The sequence below is a fragment of the Syngnathoides biaculeatus genome, chromosome 23, assembly GCF_019802595.1.
Source record: "Syngnathoides biaculeatus isolate LvHL_M chromosome 23, ASM1980259v1, whole genome shotgun sequence".
Taxonomy (NCBI): domain Eukaryota; kingdom Metazoa; phylum Chordata; class Actinopteri; order Syngnathiformes; family Syngnathidae; genus Syngnathoides; species Syngnathoides biaculeatus.
Genome location: NC_084662.1, coordinates 19,097,261 through 19,123,186, shown reverse-complemented (window position 1 = coordinate 19,123,186; position 25,926 = coordinate 19,097,261). Strand labels below are relative to the sequence as shown.

The window sequence follows — 25,926 nt, the reverse complement described above, 5'->3', positions numbered from 1 at the left end:
TCACCTCTGAAAGATTAAATATTCGACCCGTAGAACATAGTTTGAATGCCAATGCGTCTGAATGTCTGCTGGATGAGTTCAGCAACATCATTAGTTCATTCATGGGCCCTCTCAGGATATCATTAGCTTTTATTTTCACAGTAGATGAGCATAAGGGATGGGATGAAAATAAATCCCTCCCATCTTTATGATGATTTGACACTACCGCTGTAATAGCACCCGTTGAATTGTTTTGTCGCGTGTGCAGTGTACTTCAAAGTACTTGAAGTACTTTACAATAACTCCGCTGTCGAGTGAGTCTTCTCCCCCAAAATAAAGACGTCGTAGTCAACATTCCCTCTAATTTTTTACGTATCTGAGTCCATGAGCGCCCCCTTTGACCACTATGAACAACATCTGACGTATGCGCTGTGGTCAGATCAGTGGTATCCATTGAAGTTACATGCCTCATTAAAAGATTCAGGTTACAGCATTTATATTACCATCATAACATTTTAAGAACAATTTTATTTGTGTTTTTGGAAACTTGCAATGAAAATATCAACAAACAATAAATACATTGCTAACCAAACCAAGCCAACTATGAAATGTAAATTTGAAATGTCACTTCCAACTTTGTTTCATTTATTTATTTTTAACCCACAGTGATATCCCCGTCTGTTTTTCCTGGTGTTAAACTGAATTATTGCTTGCAGAATATCTTTTGCAATGCATGTGGAAAGCTGAATGATGCTACCAAACAGTTTTAAGGTTAATGTTATGATGTCTCATATTTTAGAAATACAGAATTAGCTTTTTGTGCACTGTATTGTCTGTGCTTTCATTGTCTATCAGGCTGTGCCATGGTGTAATTTTGACATTATACACCATTTAATGCTGTACTTTCTACTGTGGCTTCAGACCAGACCTTTTGTACTCAAAAGGAGAAAATCTTGTCCCGTTTCACCACTTTGTCTTCATTATTATTATTATTATTCACATACTCCGACATTCATTAAAGCAACATCATTTATTTATTTTTTTTACTTTTGCCATTATTGTTGAGAGTAAACATAAGCAGCATGGTTAACTTGTCTTTGCTGTATGTTGCCCAGACTATGTTTCTAACTAAAGCACCGGTGGTGAGCGGTGTTTGTAATTATGAGTGTACCCCTTTAAGAGCTAATTGTGGGCGGTGTCAGGTAAACAAGGAAGTGGAGTGTGTGGCACGGTGTGGCCGAACAGCAGCTTGTCAGAGAACGCGTGCTGCTGTGTTTAAAAAAAAAAAAAAAAAGTCAGAGTGTGGTTCGCTGCTCTGGATCGGTTTTCATATGCACTGTGTGTCTGCCACAAGTGCGCAGTTGCGCAGGTGCGCAGCTCAGAGGGAACATTGGTCGTAGTACCAAATCTAACCTGTGAGAGGCAGCATGGTGCCAAAGGGAATCCAAACAATATAAATATGAATAGATAGTTTTAGTTGCTCCTATATTTGGGTTCAGAAGCGTCGTTTCCTATTCGTCTATAGGTCAGCCTAACACGGTTTTAATTAAACACATAAGAATGTGTGATTGTGAGGAAGATAGATGGATGGGTGGATGGAGTACAGAAGAGGTGAAAAGATGAGCATTCCAAATACTTTCCAGATCTGAATTTCATCCAGCGGAGAAGGCCTTCCTGGCCTTTGCCGTAAACCATTGTTATAGAATACATAACGGCAGGAACACCAGCAAAAACATAACATACTTTTTCTCCAGTGTTGTACTGTAAATTTCACAAGGTCAGCCAAGCTTTCATGATCGGCACAAAGTCTTCTTTTGGCCTCAGGATACTCACATGCAGCATGTTCTCTGCAGGAAAGCCTCGTGAAGTATGGAAATGCCATACTTTTTTCTTTTTTTTCTGGCTCCTGCTGACAGTTGGACCTCCTGTCATTCACCTCAGCTCTAGCTTACCGGGTGCTGATGCTCGGCCCTCCCTGGGAACAAATGCCCTGTCCTTCCTGTCAGTACCTTTCACGTTGAATATTATATAATTTTGCAGCGTCTACCATGACTTTTTCCGCCGCTCATTGTCTCCACCAGCTACCCATTGACAGCAGGTTTTTCTTTTTTTTTTCCACCCCCTGCAGCACAAAATGTGGCTTGCAACAGCAGGACATAAAAAGTCCGAGTCGGCTAGTTGCCTCAGCCTTTCTTGACATTAAAATGTAGCGTGAATGCAGACACAGTGACAAGGAAGAAGGAAGGGAGGGGTCTCATAGTTCAAGTACAACAGACAAGAATATGTAAAACTCTGGATAGTGTAACTGTTGAAAGTCTAAAGGAAAATCAGAGCGCACTAACTGCAAATAACGACATTGATGGCAATGAATAGTTTCCATTGGTGTTCTGATAGATTATGACCTGACTTTCAATTCATATCAAATCAACTGCCTTTTACCATCTGAATAACATATCCAGAGTGAAGGCTTGCATGTGTCAAGCAGAACAGGAAATGCTCAACCATGGTTTTATCTCAAGTAGACTTGACTATTGTGATGATCTTCTGACTGGGCTCCCCAAAAAGAGCATTAAATAGATTGACATCAGAGTTTATCGTACTTGGTTGATGATGTTTGTTTTCCTCCGGAGTAAACAAGGGTCAATTTGACACTCTTAATTTTTATTAAACACATGAAAGCGATCCGTCTATTACAACCACAATTACATATTTCCGTTCTTTTAAGAAACCTCTTCATCACAACTTTTTATTTATGGTGATAAGGCAAATAGTTTCAGTTTGCTCATGATTTGGGGTTGGCCCGTAGTCTTGTATCCTACTAGAACTCACTGATTGTGAGTGCGGCTGTTAGTCTCTATGTGCCCTGCAATTGGCTGGCAACCAGTTCAGGTTGTACCCCACCTCTTGCCCCTTGACAGTTCCAGCACTCCCCACGACCCTCGTGAGGATAAGCGGTGAAGAAAATGGATGGATGAACCTGTAAGACGTAATAAATATGGGATATAAGCATAAAGAAGACTGCAAAAACAATCTATGCTTGATTACGCTTTTTTCCTGGTAGCCCCTTAGATTATGAAGACTTGAGTCTGTGTGTCACTTGGCACATTTGAGGCCTTTGTGATGGTTGGGTCCAGGCAAGAGTGGATTCGATTCAAACCTGTTTGTCTTGAGGGTGAACGAACGGCCTTGCTGCCCTTCCCTTTCCAGCCGTTATCACTGCTTTTCAGTCACATGACAGATCAGGTCAGCGGTGTGTTACAAACCTCATCACTCATGTTCGAGGAAGGTGGGGAGGGAGGGGGGGTGGGGGTTCTCTCAGAAGCAGCCTATACAGTTTTTGCCTTGTCACATCTGCAATGCCTCAGTCGGCAACCACTGCATTATGTTGCATTTGCATCTGCCTCTGCAAGACTAACCCCCCCTGGCCCACCCCACACCACCATCCCTTGTCCCCCCACCTCTGCACCTACCTACCATTCCGCTCATACAGTCCTTTTTTTTTCTACAATCATCTCCCTCAACCGTCACCTTCAGAACAACTCTACGGTGCCCACTTTAAACCCAAGTCATGGACACGTAATTATTGGCAATGAATGTGCAATAAAACCAATGAAGATGGTGGGGGAGGTGGGAAGCTAGGGAAACACACCAGAGAGAGGAAATTCCTTGCAGGAGGACACCATCTTTTTCCAGCCATCATCCCCTCCCCTCCTTTCCCTTCTTCCCCATCTTTTTTTTTGCCCATCCTAGCTCTTCCTCTCTCTTTGCATCATCCCCTCTGCGTTGATCTCGAGGAGATGCCGGTGCTTACCCCTCCCATCTGCACCCTTTGGCCCTGTTCCAGCTCGTCTGTGTTTGTGTGATTGCGCTTGTATGGAGCAGTGATGCTTACGTGCTAGATAGCTGATTAGGAGGCGCGAGAAATATTAGGTATGATGCAATACCAATCCTTCCCAAAACAGAAATACTGTTGAATGCAGTCTAGGTAGGAAAAACATTCAAATACTTGTTTACTGTACTTAAGTGAATATTTTAGTTATCTGTAGTTTACTTGAGTATTTAATTTTCTAACATCTTTAGCTTTGATTTCTCTATTATAAAACACATCACTACTTTCTACCCATTTACCAGAGGTGGTTAGAGTAACTAAAAAAATACTCGAGTAAGAGTACTGTTACTTTGGAATAATATGCTGTGATATAAAAAAAATGTCCTCAAAAATTTTACTGATGAGAATAAATAAGTATTCAATGGGGGGAAAAAGAGAGAAACCGGGGAGTATTTTCTGATTTATATTTTAAATAGCACATCAACATCCATCCATCCATTTTCTTTGCCACTTATCCTCACGATTGTCATGGGCAGTGCTGGAGCCTATCCCAACTGTCAACGGGCAGGAGTTGGGGTACACCCTGAACTGGTTGCCAGCCAATTGCAGGGCACACCGAGACAAACAGCTGCACTCATAATCACACCATGGGGCAATTTAGAGTGTTCAATGATGTGGGGAAACCAGAGTGGGCAGAGAAAACCCACACAGGCACGGGGAGATCATGCAAACTCCACACAGGGACTGAACCTGGGTCCTCAGAACTGTGAGGCCAATGCTTTACCAGCTGCTCCACCTTACCACCAGCACATCAACATTTTTATGAAGGAAAAAAAGACAACGGCAAGTCCAGACACAACACATTGTTTTGAATGAACTTTCTTTGTTAAGGAGGGGATGACTAAATAACTTATATTAAACATTTGGCAACCAGTTCAGGGTGTAGCCCGCCTTTCGCCCGAAGCGAGCTGTGATTGGCTCCAGATTTCCCTTGTGAGGATAAGCAGCTTGGATAATGACATGACATATCAAACATTGGTAGGTGAATTCATCCTGTTTTTTTCTCCTTTCATTCCTGTGCATACATTGCAGATTGCTTTTACTCCCCACTCCTTTTGAATGCACAGGAGACGCAACCACTTCCACAACGAGAAAGATAGAGCTCAAACACTTCTGAGTGGCTCGGCCAAACTGCAATTTGCATTCACTTGCTTTGATTCCACAGAGCAGGTTAATGCACACATAGACACCAAGTGGTGTGCAACCATCTGCGCCATTCCCTTGGATGTAAAAAACAAAAAAAGTGCAACCCTTTTTTCTTCTTCAGTCATCAAAGTGAAAACTAAAAATAAAAATTAACGTCTGTGTCATCAAATCCACCCAAAGTGTTTTGATATCTGAGTCCTTGGGAGACTTCTGCATATGATATGATATGATATGATATGATATGATATGATATATGACGTTTATGCTTTGATTTTTTTATTTGTACCCATCTTGTGACTTTGAACAGTGACCAGTACCGCGGAAGCTCTCTACAGGAGATTATTTTTGTATATCACAAAAACCTCCCATTTGAACATGGGTCTGTGGACTTTTTATATCCACTGTCGTTTGTTTGTATTATTGACTGTTTTCATTGTGTTAGATAAATTACTAATCTACTATATATTCTACCATTTTTAGATGGGAAATGAAGCGCACTTTTGCTGTATAAAACTTTAAGTACACCTTAACAGCGTTTAAAGCACATTCGAAAGACTCCCATTTACCTTTTCATGAATCATTAGGCAGTTGCTGCCATGCAAGGTGCTGGCAGGCCAACCAGGAGCAATTTGGGGTTCAGTGTCTTGGCTGAGGACACTTTGACAGCAGACAATTGGAGCCAAAATTAAAACTACCTACAGAGTCACAGCTGTCCCAATGAATGAATTATTTATTTTTTATTTTTTTGGGCTTCGGCACCTGGCTCCCAAAAATATCTATGCACGTGCCTGCCACAGAGCATTTCAACACTTTGGAAACACGGACCGAGACAACTTCATGTACGTTTCTTAAGTACCGAGTGGATTTCTTGTAGACCGACATGCTGACACATTTTAGACTGATTACAGGTGTCCCTAATAAAGTGTCCAGTGAGTGTGACTGATTGCTGCCTCTGTGGCTTTCCCATGAACCGCTCCAGGAGTGCTGTAGTGCTGTGCATGCTCCCTGTGTGGCCTCTAGTTACTGCCAGCTGACTGTTCTTCTGAAGCTTAACAGCGTGCAAGCTGTTATTAGAGAGCTGCTTGTATAGCATGCAGCGTTGTTATTGTTGTTTTTTTTCATTAGCAGTAATCGTATATCATCGCCTCTGAATATTGCATGAGGTTTGGGGAGGCTCAGCTGTCGTGACACCAACTGTAATATTTTACAAATCAAAGATGGATGAGTTTGTTTTTCTTGGTAAGTAGAAGGAGGCCTGACAAAGATGCTCAAAGACTGCGACAATAATGGGAAGTACTGAATGAAAAAAAATAATAATAAAAACAGGGGAGTGGTTGGAGTCCATCAAAATGAAAAATGGATACCAAGATGTGGGGGACTAAAAATAAAGGCAGAAATAGCCACAAAATCAGAATGTTAGAAATGAAAATGGCTTATTTAGAGCTTCCCTAGGTTTGTCTGGATGACAGCGGGTGAAGTGTGCAAAGTGATCAAGGGCGTTGAATTAATGCAACACGGTAAAAAGGACCCTCTAAGGCCCATAACGAGCAGCCAGGCTGCACGAACAGGATGTCTGAAACCATGCCATCTAATTACGGGACAGCTCTGCAGAGAGAATACAGAGGGAGATGAGAACTTTTAAAGGGAAAGCATACTTGTAGCATAACGACAAATAATTAGCTTAGAAGTTGAGTGCAAATGATGATGATGCACTGCAACATCGACAGTGCCTCGGCAGAATATTGATAGGTATTGAACATATGCACATTTTGTCACACTCCAACCAGATATGTCAAGTCTTTTAGTCTGATTTTCTCGTGATGGAGCAACGTGACGTGGCACATATTTGCAAAGTGGACGCAAAATGCTTCAACATTTTTCGGCTCCATCCACGTACCCATTAACTTGGCCCAGGTTTGCTGTCGCTGTTGAAGAAAAGCAGCCCCCACGGTATGTTCTCGCCACCCTGCATTTTTCACAGGGAGGATTGTGTGTTCATTTTCCTCCGCGCACACAGTCTCCTCTTTGGACCCAAAACATCCATTTTTGTCTCTTTCATGTCGGCCGTGTCCCCGACAGGTTTCCAGATGACATTCTTCAACAGTGGCATTCTTCATTGTGCAGATTTGTGGATCAAACAACCGATAGCTGTCCTAGGGATGGATTGTCGTACCTAAGGGAATCTCTGCAGATCCTCCCAAGGGGCCTCTGACATGCTTTAGTGATTGGGACTTTGAAGTTGTGCCATGTTCTTTCCATTTTCGCATTGCGGGATTTAAGAGTGCCCCCATGAGATGTTCAAAGCTTGGGATGTTTTTATTTTATAACCTAACACTGCTTTAAACTTCTCTACATTATCCCTGGCCTGATGTTAAATTACACAATGGTGGGCTTACTCGTTGATATTAGGTGACATCTAAAGGGAACTGAGGTGTACCAGAATAAGAGGGCTGGATCATTTGAAGATGCCACATTTTTCAGACTTTAATATGGCAACCATGAATTTTTCCGTCAACATCATTTCTTTTTTCTTAGCATCCACACAGCTACAAAGAAGTAAAGGTCCTCTTCTATTCCTGTGCTCAGTACAAGGAAATGGTGGGCAAACTCAGCGTGTTGGTCCTTTTCCACGGTAAGTGTGGTTGGGCGGGAAACTTGATATCTGGACCCGGCTGGTACTTCTCGCATTACGGCCTCCGCGACGCGCTTCTTCATTTACACTTGAAATATTTATGTTCTTAATTTAACTGCCAGGGGGCTCAGGTGTCTCTTCCTCTCCTGCATGTTTCGACCCACACTCCTCCTGCTGGGACCGGCGAGTTGGTTTTCTGGCCGTGTGGAGGTTTTGACTAAGAAACTCGTTCGTGATCACATGTGAAACCTTGGACGTGAGGTTCACCGCCGACCTATGGCCTTCTCGATGAAATCACATCTGCAGAGAGAAATGTATTGAATTTCAGACTATAAAGCCAGACCCATCTATTTACTGAGAAAATTATCAGTCACCTCAAAACCAATCATTTGTTCTTAGAAGTCACAGTGGCATGCTTCTATCTTCTGGGGGAAAAAAAATTGACAGCCACGCTTTCAAATTTTCCGTTTGACCAACTGCATCTTTTTTGTTTTAACTTTCAACTTCCTTAAGCGTAAATGGTCAGATTCACAGCCAAAGGGTGAAAAAGAAACTGTACTACATTGGCAGGGGTATAAAGTTGTTATAAATAGCCGCTATGGTTATGACTAGTGTGTGTGGGAGGAGGCCTACCAAACATGGTCAAGTGCAGGCCAAATATAGCAGACCAGTGCAGTTTTGTTGGTTTAGTATGTTGAAGTACAAAATGCTCTTCTGCCTTCACCGACAGTTTACTGAATTCATCTTACCAGATCAAACCAAAATGGAGTCATTGGCAAAGGCTTTATTCCAACTCCCACTGGCCTAAAAAAAATAAAAAATATTCCGGTTACAGCATGCTCCTGTTGCCTAGCAACCATCCAGCTCTAGCAGGAGCAGAGGCATCGTAGTTGTGTCGCTACCTTTAAGTCACAACCATGCAATTGCACATGGCATGACACACCAATGGACCCGCCCCAAAAACAGTGCACGTGCAGATGCTTACAATCGTTTATTATTGACACATCAGTCTCATTAGTGGACAAAAATACAGGTTACTTTTATCTATTTTTGCAACCAAGCATAGAAATAAATGGCTGGGAAAAAAATGACAAAAGACGTGATAAAGTCCATGGTTTTTATTTGAAAAAAAAAAAAAAAAAAAAAAAAAAAAACAACCAAAAAAAAAAAAACTATAGCATGTACAACTTGGAATGAATGTAAACTGAACTCAGACGAAGAGTGGCGGTGTGCTCCGAAACAGCCTGTGCTGTAAATGCAGCACAACGCTCACCCGTCCGAGTTGAGAAACAGAAGAAAAAGAAAAGTGAAGGCCAGTGATTCTCTTGCAAGAAAACGGGACAGACACTATCTCAGCGAAAAAAAAAAAAAAAAAAAAAAAAGGAGAAAAAAAAAATTAAAGAAAGCTCAATGTAAGACTTTAAGCCCCCCCCACCTCCGCCTCCTATTTTTTAAGGGCAGGACACACGACTAAGATGGTCATCCATACAACAAAAACAAAATTAAAACATGCCAAAATGTTTTTTTTTCTCCCCCCCCCCGCCTCTCAATTTTAACTAGCATACAATTAAGTCCCATTCCACTTTATGCTTTATGAGTCAGAACCTGGAAAATTCTCTCATCTTAACAGTACAGGGTTCCTCTCCAAATACAAAAAGAAAAATAAAACAAACCTGTACCAAACTATTAAGAGGACAGCGTATAGTGGAATCAGCACGCTCTGGTAGCCCGGAGGAGGATCGGGGTGTGGGGCAAGGAAGAAAGGGGGGGATATGTGCTCCGGTCTCAAGCTTGCATGCACAAAGAACAGAAAACGAGAGAGGAGATGGCCAGCCCGGACATTTACTACGAGCAAATGGAACTGGACACCTACTTCTTTGCTTTAGTCTGAAAGGAGTCGTTACAGGGTGAATGTTATTTGTTCAGTACTGATGCTAAATTATCACCAAAGAGGGAGGGCCGGAGGGAGAAGGGAAGGATCACTAAACCATCTTTTTCATGCAGATATTTTTGTATATTTTTCTTAACATTTCTCTGTGTGGACAGAGGGATATTGTATTTCAACATTCAATTATTTTCTATACAGAAACAATATGAATAAATGAACTTTTTTCTCCAAGAGGTAAGTAAAACATTTGGATTTTTTTTTCCATTGTTTTTTTTTTTTTTTCCTTCTAAGGGGACAGAACGGGGCGGGAAAGCTTCACTTTGCGGTCATCATCTGTACAAACTCTGGAAAAGAGAAAGAAAAAGTAAAATTACATCCAGAAGTGACGAGAAGATACGTTGAATCATTTTTATGCATTTACATTATTTAACAAGATGAATTTAAATCATGTGATTTGTTATTTAGCGACATGATTTTGTGCACACTTTCAGACAACGGCCATGTTTATCCAAATTCAATCCTAGTGAGGAACCCAGGGAAACACTACAAGGAAATACTGCACATGGATAAAGGGAGATTTGGAGATTGTCCAAAAGTAGGGCAATTCACTTAATGGACACAATAAACAACAAGATGAACACATCGTCTCATGGCGACAGCGGGGAGGGCTGGGGGGCATCTCTTTCTGCCATCACTAATAATAACCATGAGGGACATCCATTAGCATTGGCACTGTAGAGCGTGGCAAGCTTGTTTTGCCCTCTTGCATTTAATAAAAATCAGAGACCAGACCAGTGAGCTACATGTGCTGGGTTCTCGACTTGAATGGTGCTGATTGAGACTACAGTGCGCGGGGTCCTACATGGCCTTAGTTCAGAAGCTGGTTCACCTTCATAGTTGACCTGTCCGTCTCCATCGATGTCTGCTTCTCTGATCATCTCGTCCACTTCCTCGTCCGTTAGCTTCTCGCCCAAGTTCGTCATGACGTGACGGAGCTCCGCAGCGCTGATGTAGCCGTTTCCATCCTGGGCACAAGCAGTGGAGCGCCACACATTTTAAAAAGCGATGGACATTTTGGGAGTGGTGCAATAAATGGAAGAAAATATGGTGTAAATGAACCCTCCCACTATGATTGTATGGCCTGTGCTTCTGGCACATTCATGGTGGAACAAAAAAGTGACTTCACCAAAGTGTTACCCCAGTCTTAGAGACATATACCGTAATTTCAGGCCTAAAAGCCACAACTTCTTTTTACACACTTTCAACCCTTCGGTTTATGCGGTGATGCGGCTAATTTGTGGATTTTTTTCAAACGGCCGCAATGAGACACTCGAGCGAAAAAGGTAAGAATGACACCGGTGGAATATATGTGCCGAGGACGTGACTTTTACTGGCCCTGTTAGTGCTGTGCTAGCGTGTTGCTGCTGTGTTAAAGGCGTGTCTGTGATATTTACCGTTAAGTTTTATTTTAACCTGCTCTGTAAGCGTTAGCGCGGTGCTAGCACTAAACTCTTTCTGTGTACCGTCTTTGTAAATATCTCGTGTCTCAATGTGGGCACTTGCGGCTTTTACACAGCTGCGGTGTATGTATGTACCAAATGGTATTTCCTTTACAAATGTACTCAGTGAGACTTATAACCATGTGCACTCTGTAGGCCGGGAATTACGGTCGTACAATTGTCAAAGTTGATGAAGCTCAAGTGTTAGACTTTGTTCTTAGGTGGTCATACCTAGAATTTTTTTTCTGGCTAGACTGGACATTTACAGTATTTACCTTATCAAATACCCGGAAAGCCTCGCGGATCTCCTCCTCGCTATCTGTGTCCTTCATTTTCCTCGCCATCATGGTCAAAAACTCTGGGAAGTCAATGGTTCCATTACCTGGAAATAATCAACGAGTCACCATTTAATCCAAAAGGCAATTACATAAAAAGGAAACTTAGCTAAGTAGATGGCATGACCCGACATTTAGCTGATGAAAAAGCACCAAATGAAAGCATTAATTTCAGAGTTCAAACGCTGTCTGCATTATCATTTAGCGGGATCAATATTTCCTGCTGGCGAATCTTGAATTCATTTTCAGGACACTTTTGGTGCTGTGTAACTCCAGGCTGAGAGGAAGTGTGCGCACTCGGGTGGGGATCTTGGTGTGAGAGTGACTGCGCGTGTCTTCCTTAGGGAACCCCCACGAATACACTACATATGTTACACACTGTGCAGCGGGATTCCAGGAGGGGTGGGGGAGGGTTGGGGAAGACCCAAAGCCACTCATCCAAAATGCAGACAGAGCGTGCACAGCTGGAAGGTCGTCTAAATCAAAAGTTTCGGTATGAAAACCCAGCTGGGGACATGTAGAGGAAAAAGGACAAAATGGAGGAAGTGGGAATGTCTTTTAAGGGATTTCCAAAAATGTTCCTGACCAGTACTCGGTCATATCAATTCAATAATTCATATATACACTGTGCCACTTTCAGCTACTGTGATTTTAAGCACTCTCATCACTCTAGGAGTGGACCAAATATTATCTATATTAAAATATTGTTAGTAAATACTGATTAAGACGTGATCACATATTTCTGATACCCAAATATACAACTTACGAGTATCAGCATTTATTCATGCAAACTACCTTAAATCAATGTTTTCTACAAAATAAAGCTTATTTGTCTGATTGTGTGTTCTGTGACTGACTGGTCCTGGGTATCATCCCCTTCCTGCCTGAAGTTAGCTGGCATAAACTCAAGGTCCATATGACTTTGAATGTGATAAGCAATCTGGCAACTGGTTGGCCGGATATCTTTTGCTAATTTAAGAAATAAATACGTACATGTGAAAATTATGTTACTGTGGCGATAAAAAAATAAATAAATAAAAATCAAGACCTTAAATGAACCCATGTTGTTTAAAACCAGTTGAGACAATGAGGGTTAAACAATTAACTAACTACCCTGTGTTGAATAACGATGGGACCTCCAGACACCTGTTCTTGACTTATGTGTACATATTCTATCCACATCCTTCTCAGTAAAGCTTCAATAAACTGGTCGGTTTTCACAATGGATGCCCTGCAAATGCCCCAATGTCAATATTCATATTGTTAAAGTTGAGGCAATATTACCAGGGGATCAGATACTCTCGACAGGGAAAGGAGCTATAAGGGGGGGGAAGGGCTGGAAGCTGTTGAGAAGTTGCTTTTACAGGTCAGGACCATATCCAGGGATATCATATGATTAAAAACTCAATTAAAAAAAAAAAAAAAACCTCTGATGAAATTACACTTGAAGGTCGGGGAAACTTAGGGCAAAGCACCCAGAGGGATTAGCCCTTGGGTGGGACAGACGGCAGAGGAGATTGTAGAGATTAGACAATGACCAATAACACCTTGAGATAGAAAGTGTGATAGATGGAAATTTAGAAGTGGTGTGTGTGGGGATAGGGTGGACAAAAAGGGATGCGGTAATGTGATAGGGCAGATGGTGATCTCGTGGCCCAGGGTAATAATCCAAGATCTGTTATCTAACACGGAAGGGAGCCGGCAGAACTCGCTCTGCAACAAGGAGGGGGTGGGGGTGGGGGGGTTAAGACGGAAGGGACAACGCTGTAGAGAAGTGAGGCAGCCCTCGAGCAGTAGAGCTCCCCAAAAGCACCACATTCGCAAGATGGAGGGATGAACGCAAGGAGCGATGTGAAGACCGGGAGGAAGAGTGACGGATCATGGTGGGAGGGAAGCAAAGGAAAGGGAAAAAAAAGAGCATTAAGGGAGGGGGGAGTGGGCGTTGGAGAGGGACATGGAGATGAGGGAGATGCGAAGAGGAGAGTGTAAGGAGTGAACCGAGTGGGAGATGTGTGATTACACTCAAGAGTTGCTGACGCAAACTATAGAAGGCCGAGGCTTCTCTGGGCACTTCAATTTAGGCTTCTTTCATGAAGCTTTTGGAGGAAGAGCCACAAGGAGTGCTGGCTTTTATGACACATCCATGAAACGCAAGTCTTTTAACGTCTGATTGCCATAAATGCTCATTATTCATATCTGCGTGTGCACCCAAAACAAAAATTGTTTTTAACATGTGAATAAATCGCACAGCCTATTTCTGTCATGCTGAAGCTAACACCCTCTCTTCCTTTCAGTTGAATTTGCTGCTTAAGCCCCCTTGTTTGGTAAATAAAGGTGATTTTCAATGGGCCAGCTTACATCTAATGACTGCTGATGTGGGTAAGGGATATGCAAAGCCAACAGAGGCCTTATGTAACCACTTTTATTTTCCATTACTAGCTTCATTGCTGTCTGACCTAGATTGCATCAGCGAAGGCCGGCAGAGGCAGAACGAGGGGATGTTGCCGATGATGTGAGGACGTGTGTGTGCGGAAATGCTCGTTTCCTGCTCTTGGGTGGAAATGAAAGAGTGGGGTTGGGCACCGAGGATGGCGAGAGGACGCTCTGAACGTTGGCCAGCCAACCTGTGGCATAACTGATTCCCCCTCATCGACGTGGTCCCATTTATGAAATCTTATAAATTGACATGGAACAGCTGGGGTCAACGTGTTCTCACAGGAATCTGGCAAAAAAAATGGTGGGAAAAGAACTGCACTATTATCACATGCACTTATGCGAGCTCTGTGGAAGTATGCTAAGCTCCACACATAAAATTTGGTGCTACCATTTACAAAAGGCCCTTAAAAAATAAATAAATAAATAAAAAGAAACATACGGCGGCCGTAATAACTGATTAGTCGTCATTTGTGAGATTGTGAAGAATTCTGCTGGTTGTGCGGCCTCGATTCATTGTAGCCATTCAGTTTGAACTACTTTGCAGCATGACAAAACAAATATGGCATCAGCTAATGTAGTCAATGGCATAGAAAACGGCCAGAGCGATTAATCAGAAGATTTTTTTTATGTATTAACAGATGCCAAGAAAAGCTGACAATGGAGCAAAAATCTTTTCTCTGTGTTATAAAGGTAAACAAAAATTGAAGGACAATTTATTGTTAAATTTTTTTTTTCCGTAATTGTTGTAACACTTTAGGCACCAATAAATTAGGATGTACTTATTAAATCAATTAGTTAATGAATTGATTAGAATTTTGTTCTACCAAAAATCCCAAATCGGTCTAAAAAACAAAACAAAAAATAAATCCACATAGGTCAGCCCCAAATGAGAACAGGAGTTGAGAACATTCATCGGCTGTCCCATCTCTTAACTGCTACCCTACACACCAAAACTTTAGACAGTTTCGCACCCGTGCCACTATTTTTATTTATTTATTTATTTTTAAGTTGGTTACACCAGCACATGATTTGGTCACACCATTTTTGGGGGAGGCACAGCATGACAATGCATACTGATGAAGAGTTGTCCTAATTGGCATATCATTGTTTTATGAAGTACAGAGTGACGGTGATACAAGATATTCGCAAAATATTTTCCTGAGAGCAAGAAGTGTGTCTGGTAATTTAACTAACTGACATAAAATAATTTCTGTAAAGTGTACATGAAATTCACATTTTAAATGACAAGAAGACCACATGACTTGTTTGCGGAAAACTTCAGAGTTCATTATACGTACATAAAATATTTTCATTTTAATTTTTGGTATTATATGACATTACAGGTATTTTTAAAATTTTATTAATGTAAGCAAGTCAGATTCAAAATTTAAAGCACAAATAACAGTTGGTGCCCTGTGGTATTTTTAGATAGGTGCCTTAAAAGGTCTTCCCGGGCTACCATGCGCCCGCGGGCACCGCGTTGGTGACCCCTGTTTTACAGCGTGGAAATTGAGATGCAGTGGGGTGACGTTGTTTACAATTTCGAGAGTCTAAATATATAAAGCTTGCGACACATCAGGCCAGACTAAAAGTGGAGGGGCCGGATCGATGTAATGTCATTAGAAGCAGAGTGGCGATCAGTCCCAATTGAGTGCCTGTTGACCACTCACAATAACGAGAAGATGCTCATTCTTCAGAAAGAAGAATGCAAGAGATTGACCAAAGCGCTGAAAAAGACCAACTTTAAACCATGTTGTCAAATTTTCTGAGACTGTGTTGAAGGAACATTAAAACATGCACTTGCATAAGTGCAACCAGATTATATTTTTTACTCGTGCACGCTCAAAAAGAGTCGCATAAGTGACTATTTTCGTCACGGTCTCAAGTCCTCCACACTGATTAGATTGAGTTTATTCAAGGCAAGCGACGTTTGCCCGTCAGGATCTCTGCACTACTTCGACTGTTCACATTACCTGGAATGAATACCACCAGACAGCAGGCACATATTGCTCAGCAAGAACCAGAAAGACGGTACCACTTTATTGCGTTTAATGCATTGAGGCTTAGCTGGGCCAATTGTCCCCCTTTGTCTTACCGTTCTGTTTATACCAAAAAATATTCAATGGCCAGTTGTTATTTATTTGGGAAAAGCTTGTTATTGAAATAACCATATCCATGGTCATTTCCTAACATCAAAGACTTTCCCATAAATTCACCCTTTAGAGTTCATGGAATGTGGTGTAACATTTTAAAGTAGGCCAACCACCCATCAGTTTGAAGTACAGTCCACTGCTTTGCATCAAAGGCCACTGAATTGTCCCAAAAACTGGCAAACACTGGCAGATAAGGTCTTCAAGAATATTGGCCAAGGGTTAGTTCTTTCTCCTTTCCTACCTTTCAGTCATGACAAAGAAGGAGAAAAAGTCAGCAGAAGTTGAACAGTGACCTTTAAACCCTGCCCTTTATCATTCTCTTTTATTGCTCTTACGGCGTGCCCTTTGGTCACCTTTTTTATGTTCTTTATGCAGAGACTTGACTTGTTCTCCTCAACTACACCTTAATGACTTAATGGTTGAAATGGAGCACACAATGACTAAATCTGGGCAGAAAGCCGAAAGCTGGCCAGAGTTGGCTGAAACAGTTGGGATTTCATGCAAACTGTCAGTGAAAATAATTACAGTGATACCTCTACTTACAAACGTCTCTACTAGCGAAAAATTCAGGTTGTGAAATATTTCCTTGAAAAAAAAAAGTCTCTAGTTATGAAGAAAAACTCATGATACAACAGGGAAAAAATGGGCACTTGATTCACAGCCCCCAAATCCCACCCAATGTAGACAACATGTATTTTGGTTTGTGTGGCCCGATAGAACTGCTCTCCCATTGGCTATTGTCGTAGCATCCTCCTGGCATCCCATTGACTAGGAGGGACATCAATCTTTACCCATGATACTTTTCGTTTCCCTTGGACACTCATCTTTTATCACCACAGGCCCCAAGAAACTTTTGTGGAATTGAGTGTGCGTACAATCATACGTAAGTTTTCTGTCGGCTGTCAAAGGTTTGCCTCCTCCTCTGTCCCCCACGATGCCTTATACTTGTCACTCACAATTCTCTTCGCATAGTCATCCTATACCAGAGGTAAATAAAATATTTTTTATTATTCTTTACATTATGTACTTTGAATGCTTTCTTTGGCAGGGGGCTTGGAACGGATTAAGCTATTTACATGTAAAAAGCGCTTCTACTTAAAAAAAAATTCACATTAGGGAACGACTTCCGGAACAAATTAATTTGTAAGTAGATGTCCCACTGCACTTGACCCTCCAACCTTGAAGATTCTTCAAGGGTGAAGTGGGTACTCATTTCACACACCCACAGGTGAATGGTAGTTGGACAAAATGCTCATTCAGATTGCTTTAATGAGACAATTCAAGCACCAAACACTTTTGATGGCTTTTTACCATAATGTTGATGATTCATCACTTTCACTCACTCACTCAGTCTCAAATTCATTAAAAAAGTGCAGACTAACCGTCAGCATCCACCTCATTGATCATGTCCTGCAGCTCGGCCTCTGTGGGGTTCTGACCCAGCGACCTCATGACGGTGCCGAGTTCTTTGGTGGTGATAGTGCCGTCGCCATCCTTGTCAAATAAGGAGAAGGCCTCCTTGAACTCTGGCAGAGGATGATAATGTTAGACAACCACCTGCTTACTGTTGGGACGCTTATATTTGGACACAATAAGGTCAAAACAGTAACAGTAAATGTGTTTCTACTTAAGAACAAACAGAGGCCCCCATTAAAAATGTTTTTTTTTAGATTAAAAAGACAAGTGTGTGAAGGGTAAAAAAGGCAGGCTTTTTAAACCGTTGGCAACTCAGTAAATAAAAAGAACCCTGATTATAGAGGCTTAACTTTGGAGCTTTAGCAAAAGCTAATTAGCTACAGAGTGAATTTCATGGAGGGAAAAATGCAGCATGTCTATTCCCTCTTACCCCAGACAGTTAATTTTCTCCTCCTTCCCCTCTGAAAAATGCCACGAAACATTCAAGTCTAGAAGCAAGACGGGGTGAAAGGTATCTGTCCCACCACCCAAAAAAAAACAAGTACTGATAAATCTCTTTTAATAAGTGAGTGCTAGGATTTACTTTTTACCTCAACGCTGCAAATTGTGAGATCCCCAACTGATTTTCATCGGTCTTGTGACAGTGACACATTTCTAATTTGTTCTATTCACAACACAAGGCTACATCATTTCATTGTCATGGTTAACAAAGCGAATGAAACCATTTGGAGAATTAAAAAAAAAAAAAGGGGGGGGGGGGGGAGACAGTGGTCAGTTCTGAAGTTAATGGGTCTGAATCTGGGCTTGCTGCATTGAGTTTGCATGCTGTCCCTGTCCTTGTTTGGGTTTTCCTAAGGTACTTTGGTTTCCCCTGTGTTCCAAAAATTGGCATCATTAAAGACCAAATTTTCTACTGGTGTGAACGTGAATTAGTGTTTATGTGTGTGCCATGTGATTAGCTACTAGGCTGGATGGATGGATGGACGTGGTTCCATGAGTATTTTGGAAAGTTAATGCGCTTCAAAGGGAATCACAGTCCTTCATTATTCCTGTTTCTTTGCATGCCGTGATAACAGAGCCACATTACGCAACGGGTGTGATGGAAAAACTTTGACTAACATGAAATGGGTCAGTTTATACCTGCAATCTGCTCCTCTGTTAGTTGGTCAGCCTGTGGATGGAGAAAAAGAAGGGAAGGGGGAGCGGGGGTGGCAAACAAACAAGTTACTCAGCATGCACATTTTCCAAAATCCCAGATGTACTGGTCATCGCATTCCACCCACCACCACACGTTTCAACATTGGAGACCGTGTTCAGGGCTCTGTTGGCCTCTGCGCTAGGCCTGAAATAGCTTGCACTCATGGGGGGATGCTAAGATTTACCAGTGACAAGACTCCAACTTAACAAGATCCCAAGAGTGCCAATCTATAATACGTTCTTTTGAATTTTTTTTCCACCCAAATTACTTTTGTACTAAACACATGATCTGACCGTGCAAAATTGATCTTATCCTTATCACGCTTTAATGACATTTTAAATGTATCTTCTTTCCTGGCGACAGTTTGATTGCTGTGAAAGCAATCCCACACATTTTGTGGATGTCGAAAGTCACTATGTTAAGTATGAATCTGTGAGATGGGTTCTCAGATTTTGCAGAGGAAGACTAGAACCATAAACTAGGCGATGTTTTCTGTACAGGGTCTAAGACAGACAGCATGGAAATGGATACAGTCTTTTGACCAACAGGGGGAAACTGCTGCTAGCTTGATAATGATAACTCACCACATTAGAAAACATTTGTCGTCTTTGACACACTGTTTTCCGGCAAAAAGGAAACACAAACGAACAATTATGATTTGTCACAAATGTAGCACACACGCACACCTCTGAATGGTAACCTTGCTTGACACCAAAACTTTCCATTCCCATGGCTCCTGTGAATTAGTAACAGTTGCCAGTTCTGCCTGCAAGCCAGTTCCCACAGCAGTTTGGTGCACTTATGTTTTGTACCTGCAAATTAGCTCAGGATACTGACATAAATTGAGATCATCGCTGAATTCCAGAGACGCGCAAAAACAAATCAAAGTTTGCTCTTATTCGTGTAAATCTAGCCAGATTAGTCCAGCCAAATTACCAAAAGAGATTAGCAAGAAATAGCGCATGGGTCAAGCAAAATGCTGCAGCATACCTAAAATATGAACTGAGAATCTTAGTGCTGGTAAATGCACCATGGCAATTAGTATGGTCATTAAAAAAAAACACTTATTCGAACACCGCTTGTGTGGAACTGATCACTGGGCAACTACATGCCAAAGCAGTCGAGGTAATGTGTGGTGCACTAGTTTCCTGCACTCAGCAGAGGTGCTCGTTTCAGCCTCAATAAGTTTACTGGCTAAAGAACGACATGACTTCAGCAATGGAAACGCCTCCTCAATATGACATTTTTCATGGAAACAGCATTCTGGATTATTGAAATAATGTTTAAAAGAATTACAGCTATATTGCTAATTTTCTCAACAGTCCAATACTAATCTGTAACTGCATTCTCTAATGATTATCAACACTACTATGTGTAAAACATTAAAATAATCTGATTGTATTGTAAAAGCGGTTGTCTTCTGGCAATGATGTCACCTCAGCCCTTGAAGAAGTAGCCCAATATTTCACAACTTTGAGCAGAGAATCGTAATAATAAACTCTTCTCAAATGATTGACACAATGGTCGGATCCAGGATAATGGCAATGCTATTCTGTTAACAAAAAAGTGTTGTTACAAACTTAAAAAATAATAATAAATAAATAAAATAAAGTCTTGGCATTCACACAATGGGGAGATTCAGTTAAATTGGACATTCGCTGCATAACACACCACGGGCTGACCTTTTGACTCAGTTATGCGAAAAACAAAATGCATGCCCTCATGATTTGAGTAGTGAATAGAGGATGAATCGATGGAGCCCGTCAGGGATTGTGAATAACCTCAGCAACACTCATAAGATTAGCGGACATGATTCGATAACCTCTCTCTCTCTCTGTCTGTCTCTCTCACAAACAACTACTTCCTTTTCTACTCCCTTCCTGCTTCTGTTCGTTGTAACGAAAAGGAAATGTCAAGAGGCAAACACTGACTAATGTCACAGAGTTTAAAAAAGGTTCATTGTTCAAGCATTTTTGCCACATTTTTGTTTTTTTTTCCAATCACCCTCCTGTGGTAATTTCTCACTGCATTGTTAATAAGTCATCCTTAATTTTACAGAGGATGCTTATATGTCAAAGAATACAATGGTCATCCTACAATTTGCATCATATTTCGATAATTTTCCCACAGCAAATAAAAATCTATTCTTAAGTCAGTCATGTAATACTCATCAATTGTTAAAGGTATCTTTTTAAAAATTCTTAAGTAGTATACTAAAGTGTCAAATTGTCCATAAAATTAGGAAATCCATAAAATAAGTCATCTTTTGATGATGGATCTATCGCTTACCAGAGAGGGAGGATTCATGAGGCATGTGAGCTGAATGAAATAATTTAAAATATTAATTATCCATCATTTTTCCAAGCCGCTTATCCTCACAAGGGTCCCGGGGGTGCCAGAACCTATCCTAGCTAACTATCATACAACCAATTGTGTACTCACAAATGACTCTGTGAAATTATGTAAGAGATGGTGTAGAGCATGGAGGCAAGGTGACTGACTGGTAAGCCCGTCTGCCTCATAGTTCTGAGGACCCAGTTTCAAATCCAGCCTCGCCTGTGTGGATGGGTAGTGTTGGGCTATGAACAAAATTAGTGTTGATTTGGACTGAGTCCACAGATCAGGAAGAAAAATCACATCCCGAAAAAAATTTCCACATTACAACTAAAATGAACCAAGTAATTACATACTTCTTACTGTAATATCGCAAGCGCCGCATTGCTCTTTACTTGCATTTACATCCCCTGCTATTGTAACTTAGTGTGTAACCCTTCGACTCATGTACGCATTGTAGCTTAAAGAGCTACATAAATTTTGTTTGGAATTTAAATTCGCTGCAGAGGGTGACCACGGCGCATTGACCAGGAGAAAGTTTATCCAATACAATCTGGCAGATGATGTAAGTGGCTCGGTAATCAGCAGCCTAAGTAGCAGCAGTCTACCGTGAAAGGTGGCAGCTTGGTCCAGTCCACGGGGATTTATGGCACCAACGAGCGCAAAACAAACACGTGGTTCTACCTGTGGCCAAGCTACTGCGAGGGATCCTGGTTAAAGTAAGCCGTTTTAAACTATAAAAGAAAACGTTTCCATCCACAGAGGGCTGCTCAAACAAATCAGTCAAAGCATGCCAGCACACTTATTGGTTCAATAATTTTTTTCTTTTTTTGAAATCACTTTTCATTCGTTGGGACAGTAATTTCAGAATCGTACAAGGGTTAACGAGTAAATTCTGATTTGTTAGCCATTCAATTACTGTTAATATGAATAGAAAAAAGTGGTTTAAGGTCCAAGTCTGAGAACCCACATGGTGAGAAAGATAAATTTATGTGCATAGGACAGTCAGTTCACTCAATGTTCAATATAGCTGACAATCTTTTCTTTTAATAGTCAACTTCAGCCATATTGCACGGAGTTGCCAGGATGGAGAAGTGTCTATGATTGCTTGGTATCTGGTACCTTTTTGTGGAAGGATTACAAAAACAGTGGCCAAAGTCTGATGAGATGTCAAAATATTGCACCATCTCAAAAACATGTAATGAAAGTTTGATTTAGTTTTTGAGTGATATTAAAAGGTATTTTCCGTTCTGATTCCAAGTGTACGACCTACTACATCCTGTATACCCTCTTTGTCATGACGTTGCTACTGCTGAGTTTCCCTGAGTGGACTGGGTATGGGGTTTGGTGAGTCACTGCTTTCCTTCTTTGGATGGAGTCCAAGCTGTCGGGTTTTCAGAAATGCTGCGGCCAGAAGGCTTATGACCGGCCCATCCCTGCCTTTTCTCCTTTTTCCTCTTACTGATCCCCAACTCAAACCAGAACCTCCTCTTTTGGTTATTTACACCTCTTTTTCATCTCCATACCGCCTGGAGGAAACTCCCGGTGATTCACAATCGTCCGACAGATTGTGGTTTGTGTGCCTGGTGATGAAGGGGGAGGGTTATTTGCCGGTTGGCATGAGTGGGTCAGCCACACCCACTGTTGCTAGAGCAGTCAGCCCCACAGCATTGCAGTCCAAAGATGACTGCAGCAGGCGAGAGGTAGTTCACTGGGCCAGGGGACCCACTCATGTTTCACACTTGCACTCTCATATGATCACACAGGGTTCCGTTGGTTAGGTCAAACGGCATAAATGAATCTTTAAACGCTTACCTATCACTGATTTAGAGTCATTATCAACCAACGGAAAGGTGTAAAACCAGCTGTCACTCTGGCAGATGGGTGTGACAAACAAACACGCCACATTCATCTTGACAAACACAGTCAGCGTGACCCACACACACGCTCTTTGTAAGTAAGCTCAACAAAAGACAGTGAGGCATTATGGGCTGAATCGAGAGAAGGGAGGGGGGGGAGAGGATGGCTGTAAACAACACCAGCTTCCCTACACCCTGCGGAAAAGGCTGGTCCACCATATGGCCACGGTGGTCATAGGTGGCTGGGTACTCCTCCGCACCACTCATGCCAAGTTAACTGGGAACGAACGCAGCACATGACAAGGTGTTGGCCGCCAAGCGCATAAATTATTCATCGCGGCAGATCGGATGTCCTTTGAGTTACAAAACACACAACGAGAAACAAGAGCGAACAGAAATGAGATCAGGCCTCAGCCCGGTCAATACTTGGACCGCAGTGGGGCAGCTGTTTACACCCCAATGGGTGTACTGATGCAGACAAGGAGCTTAAAACTTTTCAAGGGATGCGGACAATAACAAACCACATGTCAGTTACTGTGCTGCAATGCAACATGAAGCTGCATCACAGCCAATACCACAAATAGGACATCTTGCTCGCGACAGCTAAGGAGTGTCTTAAGTTGCTCGGACCATTAATGAACTACCAATCTTGATCATTTATAGTAGAACCACAGGAAACTTCAGTCATAATTTTGAAACTTAATAACCTGGAAAAATAAATTACCATTACCAATATATAATAGAATAGTAAGTAAGTTTCTTTCGGCTTGTCGTTAGGGGTCGCCACAGCGTGTCATCTGTATTTATATTTATCTAGAACTCATGTTAGCATTTGCTGTCTTTATTAATTGGCTGGGAGATACGTTGGGATTCTAATGCATTTTGATTTATGTATAAGTCCCCAAGCGTTGCTTCAAACCTCTAAAGAGCAATCTTTAAGACTTTTACAGTGTTAAGTGCCATTGGGATCTAAGTGCGTCCTTTCCATTATCTTAATTGACATTGCTAGTGTGCCTATGTCATCTTTTACAATGCTGCTAACCTTTTGCATCCCAGGAAAGCAAAGGGGGGGGGGGGAGTATTATAGGTACACCAAAGTAACAAGCCCCACAGCATGTGTAGATTGTTTCAATTCAGAACTGCTTTAATGGTGTTGAAAAATAGCCCATTAAACTAATTAATATATCAGAAAATATGTAGAGAGTAGCCATGAATGGATGGATACAACGCAAAATACAGACATAAAAGATCCCAACAGGTTGCAATGCAGTTATGCCACTGTCATGCATATTATTACATCCATTCATTACACCAGTGCCACCCCCTCCATCATGGTTTGGTATGGCATGGCACGGCGAGGCCTCAAGGAGGAAAAAAAATTGAAAAAGACTCCGTGGGCAAGAGTTCCACGGAATTTAAAAAAAAAAAAAAAAAACAAGACCATCCCCCACACTTCCTGTATGTCCTAAAAGAGAAGAATGTTAGCGGGTGCCTTGAATAGCGGCAAGGTAGGCGTCGCAACACGCCTGCGCTCCTCGTGCCGATTGGAAAATGCATGGAACTCGAAGTACTTATGGCTGCAGAATAATATCTTCATAACTAGATATAGCGTTTATCCGTATAGTAATCTAAAAAGGCTTCAATGCAAGGGGGAAACTAGCAAGCTTGCCTCCACCGATGGTTGTAATTGCCGCTTACAATTGCGCAGTTATGAGGAAATGCGGATAAAATTTTATGCATTCAATACGTTCGCATATATCAATGCACCCAGTAATGAACGTCAAAACATGCAGAGACGGGTTTTCCAATAATGAAGTGGGACTAACGGCGTACACGAAGAAGTTTTTAGCGGGCGTTTTCCGCCTCTTCGCATACAGAAGACCTCATCGGTACTGATCTTGCGAAAAGAAATTCCTTTGTTTCCATTTATTTTTGTTAGTGTTAAGCTAAAAGATTCCCACCACAAGCCGTAAAATACAGTTTCCCCACCAAATGAAAAAAGAACGAACGAGCATTACATACCATGTCGAATGGGATTGTGTGCTTGTCGGTGTGTGGAGGCGGACTAGGAATGTGCTCGTCCCTTCGATGCGGCTCCACTAGCGGCTCAAAGCGCGTATATCGCCGCCGCCACTAGGCTCTGGGTATCCCTCCGCCAAAACCAGCACTGATCACTCACTTCCTGATTTCACCTTATGCATATTTTCTTGCAAAACAATCAATTACAATACAATAGACTTACAATACAATTGACTGTGTTGTGATCTAAAGTAAGCATAATATCATCAGAACACATTAATGACAACAATGGTAACTGGTTAGTGTTAGAGCCCATATCAGTTTTTAAAAAAGTGAAAACTAATTGAACTTTAAAAAAAACTTTATTGAAAGGCACAAACAGAAACTACTTTTTGATGAAATTAACATGAACTATGTGGTCTGTTTTGTAAAAAAAAGAACTGTTAAAATGCATTTATTGTTATAAGAGCCACAATATTTCATTCAAAACGTATTGTGAAGAATTAATGTTAAAGAAAACGGCACTACTTTATGCAAAACCTAAAAGACACATGCTGCCTTTAAATTATAGCGTATTACTGAATTGTATTAAAAATTATATTTAAAAAATAAACCATATCTTATCTCAAGAGGTACTGCATTTGTAATTTTTGAAAGACAAACTCTAGTTCCCTTGCAAAAGCACTAGTTTGCTTCCGCGCAAGGATCATGGTATATGAAGTGCTACGGTTGAAGCTGGAGAATTTGCGGTACCCGGCCTTGTGAAGTCGCTTCTGATTGGCTGCTTCAGACCCGCAATATTATACTCCATGTGTCGACTCCTCTGATTGGACACACGGGACCTGCATTGCACCAGGCTGTGGCGCTTGACGGGAATATAATAAACATAAATTTAGAAAAGTTGAAAAGTAATGTACCGTTCAGCGCTGGTCTGCAAACCCTTTATTTTCTAATCCCTTGACATTATGAATACGGATATAAAACGTAGGTATTTTTCATTGGTGCGCCTACAATAACATGAGCAGAGTGCGGATTTACTATTGGCTGCCACAAGTGTCTTAGGCCCGAGTGAAATTTACACATTTGGGATCAACTTTGCAGGCTTCCTTCTTATTGGTCCATGTACACTGTGATGACTGAACA

At 41.5% G+C, this 25,926-nt stretch overlaps 1 protein-coding gene across 1 annotated transcript; it reads right to left on the bottom strand.

Annotated features, from left to right (window-relative positions):
- Nucleotides 1–9,275: 9,275 nt before the first annotated feature.
- Nucleotides 9,276–24,915, bottom strand: LOC133496509 (calmodulin-1). The gene is made up of 6 exons (XM_061812192.1): nt 24,787–24,915; nt 18,514–18,544; nt 17,340–17,483; nt 11,309–11,415; nt 10,424–10,559; nt 9,276–9,878 (listed from the first exon to the last, which is right to left on the bottom strand). The coding sequence occupies exons 1-6, from the start codon at nt 24,787–24,789 to the stop codon at nt 9,850–9,852; spliced, it is 450 nt and encodes a 149-aa protein (XP_061668176.1). The 5' UTR covers nt 24,790–24,915; the 3' UTR covers nt 9,276–9,849.
- Nucleotides 24,916–25,926: the final 1,011 nt, after the last annotated feature.